The sequence below is a fragment of the Neolamprologus multifasciatus genome, chromosome 13 (assembly GCF_963576455.1).
Source record: "Neolamprologus multifasciatus chromosome 13, fNeoMul1.2, whole genome shotgun sequence".
NCBI classification, from domain to species: Eukaryota; Metazoa; Chordata; class Actinopteri; order Cichliformes; family Cichlidae; genus Neolamprologus; species Neolamprologus multifasciatus.
Genome location: NC_140451.1, coordinates 34,243,836 through 34,252,212, shown reverse-complemented (window position 1 = coordinate 34,252,212; position 8,377 = coordinate 34,243,836). Strand labels below are relative to the sequence as shown.

General features: G+C 46.6%; 1 protein-coding gene across 1 annotated transcript in view; it reads right to left on the bottom strand.

The window, feature by feature from the left end:
• Positions 1-7,836, bottom strand: part of ppp2r5d (protein phosphatase 2, regulatory subunit B', delta) — a 26,199-nt gene extending 18,363 nt beyond the window's left edge. Inside the window, exons 1-3 of the mRNA XM_085182466.1 lie at positions 7,682-7,836; positions 5,047-5,127; positions 3,350-3,524 (exon numbers count right to left, since the gene is read on the bottom strand). Of these exons, the coding sequence (XP_085038592.1) occupies positions 3,350-3,524; positions 5,047-5,127; positions 7,682-7,708 (283 nt within the window). The 5' untranslated portion in view covers positions 7,709-7,836. The remainder of the gene's footprint in view (positions 1-3,349; positions 3,525-5,046; positions 5,128-7,681) is intronic.
• Between the last annotated feature and the right edge of the window lie 541 nt (positions 7,837-8,377).

The window sequence follows — 8,377 nt, the reverse complement described above, 5'->3', positions numbered from 1 at the left end:
AGCTGATTCTACTGTCAGCTGATTCTACTGTCAGCTGATTCTACTGCTGCAGTCAGCTGATTCTACTGTCAGCTATTCTACTGCTGCTGATTCTACTGTCAGCTGATTCTACTGCTGCTGTCAGCTGATTCTACTTTCAGCTGAATCTACTGCTAAGGGTTCTACTGTCAGCTGATTCTATTGCAGCAGCTGATTCTACTGCTGCTGATTCTACTGCTGCAGGCACTGATTCTACTGTCAGCTGATTCTACTGCTGCAGCCAGCTGATTCTACTGCTGCCGGCAGCTGATTCTACTGCTGCCGGCAGCTGATTCTACTGCTGCCGATTCTACTGCAGCTGATTCTACTGTCAGCTGATTCTACTGCTGCTGTCAGCTGATTCTACTGTCAGCTGATTCTACTGCTAAGGGTTCTACTGTCAGCTGATTCTATTGCTGCAGGCAGCTGATTCTACTGCTGCTGATTCTACTGCTGCAGGCAGCTGATTCTACTGTCAGCTGATTCTACTGTCAGCTGATTCTACTGCTGCCGGCAGCTGATTCTACTGTCAGCTAATTCTACTGCTGCTGATTCTACTGTCAGCTGATTCTACTGTCAGCTGATTCTACTGTCAGCTGATTCTACTGCTGCTGTCAGCTGATTCTACTGTCAGCTGAATCTACTGCTAAGGGTTCTACTGTCAGCTGATTCTATTGCTGCAGGCAGCTGATTCTACTGCTGCTGATTCTACTGCTGCAGGCAGCTGATTCTACTGTCAGCTGATTCTACTGCTGCAGCCAGCTGATTCTACTGCTGCTGATTCTACTGCTGCAGGCAGCTGATTCTACTGGCAGCTGATTCTACTGCTGCAGGCAGCTGATTCTACTGCTGCCGATTCTACTGGCAGCTGATTCTACTGTCAGCTGATTCTACTGTCATCTGATTCTACTGCTGCTGTCAGCTGATTCTACTGTCAGCTGATTCTACTGCTAAGGGTTCTACTGTCAGCTGATTCTATTGCTGCAGGCAGCTGATTCTACTGCTGCTGATTCTACTGCTGCAGGCAGCTGATTCTACTGTCAGCTGATTCTACTGTCAGCTGATTCTACTGCTGCCGATTCTACTGGCAGCTGATTCTACTGTCAGCTGATTCTACTGTCAGCTGATTCTACTGCTGCCGATTCTACTGGCAGCTGATTCTACTGTCAGCTGATTCTACTGCTGCTGTCAGCTGATTCTACTGTCAGCTGATTCTACTGCTAAGGGTTCTACTGTCAGCTGATTCTATTGCTGCAGGCAGCTGATTCTACTGCTGCTGATTCTACTGCTGCAGGCAGCTGATTCTACTGTCAGCTGATTCTACTGCTGCCGATTCTACTGGCAGCTGATTCTACTGTCAGCTGATTCTTCTGCTGCTGTCAGCTGATTCTACTGCTAAGGGTTCTACTGTCAGCTGATTTTACTACTGTTGATTCTACTGTCTGCTGATTTCACTGCAGCTGATTCTACTGTCAGCTGATTCTACTGCCAGCTGATTCTACTGTCAGCTGATTCTACTGCAGCTGATTCTACTGCTGCTGATTCTACTGTCAGCTGATTCTATGCTGCAGGCAGCTGATTCTACTGCTGCTGATTCTACTGCTGCAGGCAGCTGATTCTACTGTCAGCTGATTCTACTGTCAGCTGATTCTACTGCTGCAGGCAGCTGACTCTACTGCTGCTGATTCTACTGCTGCAGGCAGCTGATTCTACTGCTGCCGGCAGCTGATTCTACTGCTGCCGGCAGCTGATTCTACTGTCAGCTAATTCTACTGCTGCTGATTCTACTGTCAGCTGATTCTACTGTCAGCTGATTCTACTGCTAAGTGTTCTACTGTCAGCTGATTCTATTGCTGCAGGCAGCTGATTCTACTGCTGCTGATTCTACTGCTGCAGGCAGCTGACTCTACTGCTGCTGATTCTACTGCTGCAGGCAGCTGATTCTACTGGCAGCTGATTCTACTGCTGCAGGCAGCTGATTCTACTGGCAGCTGATTCTACTGCCAGCTGATTCTACTGTCAGCTGATTCTACTGCTGCTGTCAGCTGATTCTACTGTCAGCTGATTCTACTGCTGCTGATTCTACTGCTGCAGGCAGCTGACTCTACTGCTGCTGATTCTACTGCTGCAGGCAGCTGATTCTACTGTCAGCTGATTCTACTGTCAGCTGATTCTACTGCTGCCGATTCTACTGGCAGCTGATTCTACTGCTGCTGTCAGCTGATTCTACTGCTAAGGGTTCTACTGTCAGCTGATTTTACTACTGTTGATTCTACTGTCTGCTGATTTCACTGCAGCTGATTCTACTGTCAGCTGATTCTACTGCCAGCTGATTCTACTGTCAGCTGATTCTACTGTCAGCTGATTCTACTGCTGCTGATTCTACTGTCAGCTGATTCTATTGCTGCAGGCAGCTGATTCTACTGCTGCTGATTCTACTGCTGCAGGCAGCTGATTCTACTGTCAGCTGATTCTACTGTCAGCTGATTCTACTGCTGCAGGCAGCTGACTCTACTGCTGCTGATTCTACTGCTGCAGGCAGCTGATTCTACTGCTGCCGGCAGCTGATTCTACTGTCAGCTAATTCTACTGCTGCTGATTCTACTGTCAGCTGATTCTACTGTCAGCTGATTCTACTGCTAAGGGTTCTACTGTCAGCTGATTCTATTGCTGCAGGCAGCTGATTCTACTGCTGCTGATTCTACTGCTGCAGGCAGCTGACTCTACTGCTGCTGATTCTACTGCTGCAGGCAGCTGATTCTACTGCTGTAGGCAGCTGATTCTACTGCTGCCGGCAGCTGATTCTACTGCTGCCGGCAGCTGATTCTACTGCTGCCGATTCTACTGGCAGCTGATTCTACTGTCAGCTGATTCTACTGCTGCTGTCAGCTGATTCTACTGGCAGCTGATTCTACTGTCAGCTGATTCTACTGCTGCGGGCAGCTGATTCTACTGCTGCTGGCAGCTGATTCTACTGTCAGCTGATTCTACTGTCAGCTGATTCTACTGTCAGCTGATTCTACTGCTGCGGGCAGCTGATTCTACTGCTGCTGTCAGCTGATTCTACTGCTAAGGGTTCTACTGTCAGCTGATTTTACTACTGTTGATTCTACTGTCTGCTGATTTCACTGCAGCTGATTCTACTGCCAGCTGATTCTACTGTAAATGATTCTACTGTCAGCTGATTCTACTGCCGCTGTCAGCTGATTCCACCGCTGCAGTCAGCTGAGACCCCTCCTGCAGCAGGTTTGAGTGACACTACCAGGTTTAGTTCTGGTTCAAGATGAGTTTAACTTGGGTTTGCATTATGTTTAAGCTGGATCTGTGTTACCTTTGAGGGCGGGCAGCTTCTGTAACTCTCTATTTTTGGTCAGGCTGAAGCGGGACGAGCTCTGGCGGCGCTCTTTCTTCACCAGCTGAGGACCTCCAGAGTATTTGATCTTGTTGAGTTGGGTGGGAGGCGGCGTGCTGTTACTGGGACGCTTACTGCCGCTCTGCTGCTGCGACTGATAACACACACACACACACACACACAGGTTATAAAACAGGTTTCAGAGGAAACAGTGAGCCGATATTTAATTATCCGTTTGTGTCGCTGATGTTAAATGAACAAACACCAGCCATTCAATATCTGACTTGAATGTATGGACTTCCTGTTCTGGACCTCTGTGCTGTATTGATCAACTATCAATACCAGTTATTTTCAGGTTAGCTGCAGTGGAGTAAGAACCTGCAGCAGCCGCTCACTAAATCGGAGTGATGAAAAGGTGCACACAGGTGAGAGTCACAGAGGCTTCATGGAGACAGAATCAGAAGAGTTGTGTTGCTCTGAACAGACTGGTTCACTCCCTGAGTGTGTGGTTTCTATATAACACTCACAATGCAGCTCAGAGTTCAGTATCCTGCTCAAGGCCACTGTGGCACAGACTGGAGCAGCCAGGGATCGAACCACCAACCTTCTGATTATCAGATGACCTGCTGTACCTGCTCCCCTGAATGAGCCTCTGAGGGCCGTTTGATACCTCACGTCTACATCATGGTACTGATGGGTGGCGTGTGGTGGCGAGGAATGTCTCAGAATCAGAAGACTTTATTTATCCCCAAGGGGCAATTAACCAACAACAGTGCAGCATAACATTGAAGATAAGGACAATAAGAACAGGCAATAAGAGTGAAATAATAAATACATAGAATATACAGTTTTACAATTACACAGTTTTAAAATTAAAGTGACTAAAAGTGAATGAAGTGTCGGTAGTATAAGAAGAGAGTCGTTTCTGTTTGTGGGGTGGGAAATGTTCTTATCGGCTGGAGTTAAAAAGCAGAGTGGCTGAGGGGACAAAGGTGGCGCTACTCCTCTCAGTCCTGCAGGAAATGCAGCGGAGGCGTCGCCCAGAGGGGAGCCATTGAAATGTGGGGTGAAGAATGTGAGAGGGGTCGTTGATGATTTTGGCTGCCTGTCTGAGGCCTGTTGGCTGAAAACCTGAGCCAGAGTTCTGACAGGCCAATGACTGTAGAGCACACTGATGCAGTGTGCTCTACCCCCCGCGGTCTTCACTACTCAGGTTAACCATGATATATGAGTCACTCAGATAACTTAAAAATGTTGTTGTTGGGCTTTTTTCAGTGTTTGATTTGTTCGTGAGTAAATCGGTTTGGCTGAGATCAAAGTTATTAGATTATTAGATAAAATAAAACTTTATTAATCCATCAGGTGGGTTCCTCCTTTGTTTTCACTCAGCTGAATAAACGTCAAACAGAAAACTGATTAAACAAAAGTGTGAGACGGCCGAGAGTTTACTCCAGTGTCCTGTTATATTGTAGACTCCTGATGAAGCTGCTGTATTTTAACCCTCTGTCTGTTTCTAGCAGGGACACCTGCGGCCTGCAGGGGGAGTACTCGAGTATATTTACTTTCACCTTTATTACTCTGCATATAATCAGTACAGGCAGAGCTTCAGCTCGACTTTTTAAAGTGGAACCTTTCATATCAGCTCCTCGCTGCCATGTGACCAAATCGGCACTCACCTCATCCGAGTTCTCCGGGGTCACATCCTTCCCGCCGCCGCCGCTGTTCTTCGTACTGCTTTTGGCAGATTTGGTCGTTTCCTGTTCCCACACAGAGAAAAACATAAATCAGCTGATCTTGTTTTGATTTTTTGAGAACAAACTCACACCAGAGCCGAGGAAAATCAGCTGAGCTGAAACACGAAACGTTTACTGAGCACCGAGGAAGAGCAGGAAGCGTCACAGCCCACATTTTTGTTTCTATTCTGCATCAGTCTACCTGTGCGTGATGATGTAACCCGTCAGCTGATCAGGTTAGGGTAACCAGGGTTACCCCCGCCGGGCTGACATCTCCTCACATAAAGAACGACTCCCAGTCTGGGGATACAGATTACTGATTGAAAGCTGGTATCAGATCAATACTCAGTATGGATCGGCACAAACCTGAACTTATGCGAATGTGTGACTGCGTGAAGGCGCGTGTGGGAGGGACTTCTGCTCGAGTCCCAACCAATCACAGCCACGTCCTCTTTATTGGACCCTCTGACTGTGATTGGACGCTCTGACTGTGTGTGTCACGCTCAGCCGGGATGTTAAAAATAATAAATGCTTTCTTCCAGGCAGCAGTCACGTGACCCATCCCAAAGAAATGCTGGCCAATCAGAGTTTCCGATGTGTACGCTAAGACTCGATGAACGCCGACCAGCGCTTCTCCTCCGAGTGAACCCGAGCAGCAGCACAGGCTTCTCACTTTCAGTTCTTATTTTGACTTTTTGATCCTAATTCAGGTTCCAGGGCGAGTTACTCGGCTCACTGTGTTTGATCTGTTTTTACGACTTTCAGTCTTTTTACGTATTACTGTATGAAGCGCACGTATCACAGGCAAGGTTTATCATCAGGCAGGTGGGGACTGTAACGCACTGACAGTGAAATCACAACAGCTGCTCCATATTTTTACTTTAGTTTTCCAACTTCACAAAATCATTCCAGATACTTTCACAATAAAGGCTGCATGAGCCGCGAGAAGCTCCCTCTGCTCTCTCAGGTGTGCTCCCACAGGTGAACCCTCTCACCTGCAGAGCAATCCTTCGTTCTCATTGCACATATTTAACACGCGATCTCAGCCGTGTTTGTCACAACAGCCATGTGCGCGTCACCACAGCGTGAGGACGTCTGCAGGTCACCTGAAGACAGGAAATCAGCACCGAGCCAAACCCTTTCAGCTTAAAAGTAGCTGATCTCTGCCTAAGTTTGATTTATTGTCATCATCTTTTTAAATGATTTTTTAGTCTTCTAATATTTATTTTAATTTTAATTTTTAGAAAGTCTCTGCATCTTAGAGTTTTTATTTGTTTTATATATTTACATGTTTCTGATTTTTAAGCTGTATATTTATGTTTTGGATGTCAAATTCTGATTTTGATCTTCTATGTTTCCAATTGTTTTATGAAGGTTTTTTCCTTCTAAATATATTTATATGTTTATACATACATATGTACACTTTTCTGTTTTCATCTTTCTTTCTTTTTAATTTAAATGTTAGTTTTATATGTTTCAGCTTTAATTTTTCTGTTTTTTAATTTAACTGAATTTACTCATTTTGGGGTCACATGTTATTTTTGATCTCATTTTAAAACTTTACTATTTTTGGGTTTAATTTTAGTCTTGTTTTTTTTGCTGTATTTTGCAAAGAATATTTTTAAAGATATTTAAATGGAACAAAAAAGATTTGATCGTTGAAACGCGTTTTAAATACTCGTTGCTGTGTTTGTTTTTATTCTTTAATGCTTTTGTCGCTCATGTTTAAAATGTGTTAAGTTTTTTGTATGATTTATAGAGCGAGTCGTTTACATTACATAGATGTGACTTCAAACCTCCTTTTTTAAAAATTATTTTCAGTTTAAATAAATAATAAAATTTCGGACATCGGAAGCAGACGATTAATCAGTGAGTCACAGAGAGAAGATCATCAATAATCAATAACTGTGGCCGTTACTTATCAGCAGTTTTTCTCTTTTGATTTCTTGCTGCTCCAAGTTTACAGACTAAACAAATAATCGATAACAATCCGCTGAACCGAACATAAGTGCTGGCTTATAAACATTACGATCAATGACTGATCAGCCCTGAGCGCTGCATCATTAAACTAATCGCTTTAATCCGGTATTTATATGGGTGTGTGAGGTGGGCTCAGACTGCGCTGTGAGCCAAGGAATCGCAGCATCCAGCGGGACATCTACCGGTCATCGTGTGGTCTCAGTTAACGCTAACCGCTGTGAACGCTTCAGACGCTCTTCTTCAGCCGAGCCCTGCATCAATAATTCAGGCACAGCCAGCGACTCTTCCCGGAGCTCCGGCAACAGAACACGGCTAATCACGGCGGTCAGCTCCACGCTAATATCCTTGCTAAGTGTCCGCTCAAACACTCAGCAGGTGTGCGGTTAAACGAAGCGTGTCCGCGGCGGGCGCCGAGCACAGACTCGCGGCTAGCCGTTAGCTTAGCGGTCCTCTCCTAGCTGGGGCCCAGCTAAGGTGAGCTAGCCATTAGCTCGGTGAAATAAAACGTCTGAAGTCTCCAGCAGCAGAAAAAAAAACACCCGCCACACCGGATCTCAGTGGAAAAATGCCCCGGGCACGCCAGTGACGCGGATATTACCTTTTCCTTCTTGGTTTTGTTAGGCATCTTGACCGCGTTGCGGGGCTTTTCCACGGAGATTCCCTGATGTTCCTCCCCGGGACTCAGACGCTGCCACTCGGTCTGTCTCAGCTCCCTGCGCCCTTTCCCGAGCCGCCCAATCCGATTGGCTGCCGGCGTGGACATCTGCCTAGTGATACATGAAGTGATTTTTTTTTGATTGGCTGAGTTTGAGTATAACGGTGGGGGTGAGGCTGCAGGGAGGTGAGGAAGAACTGGATTCTTCCCCAGCAACAAAACACCTTCAACCTGATGATACCGAGCTCCGAGGACCGGAGAGAGCCAGAGAATCGCCAAAACCACCCGAGTCCCCCGCCTGTCCCCGGAGCAGCGGCAGCAACATGTTATAATCACACAGACAGGAGCCCGAAGCTCAAAGTTCCAGCTGCATCCACTCACAGAATCAGAACCCATCTCAGCACCTGAAATCATACTTCTGATTCTTCAACAGGAATTTGTTGCAGCAACGTGCCTAACCGGGGGAAGACCTCAGGGGAGACCTCGAACCCCCTCATCTGGTCTGGGAGCGCCTCAGATTCCACAGGAGGGCCCGGAGGTGTCGCTGAGGAGAACATCTGGAGTCCCTGCTCAACCTGCTGCCACCATCATCAGCGGAGGATAAAGGATGATGGGTGGATGATGGGTCGGTGGATGGAG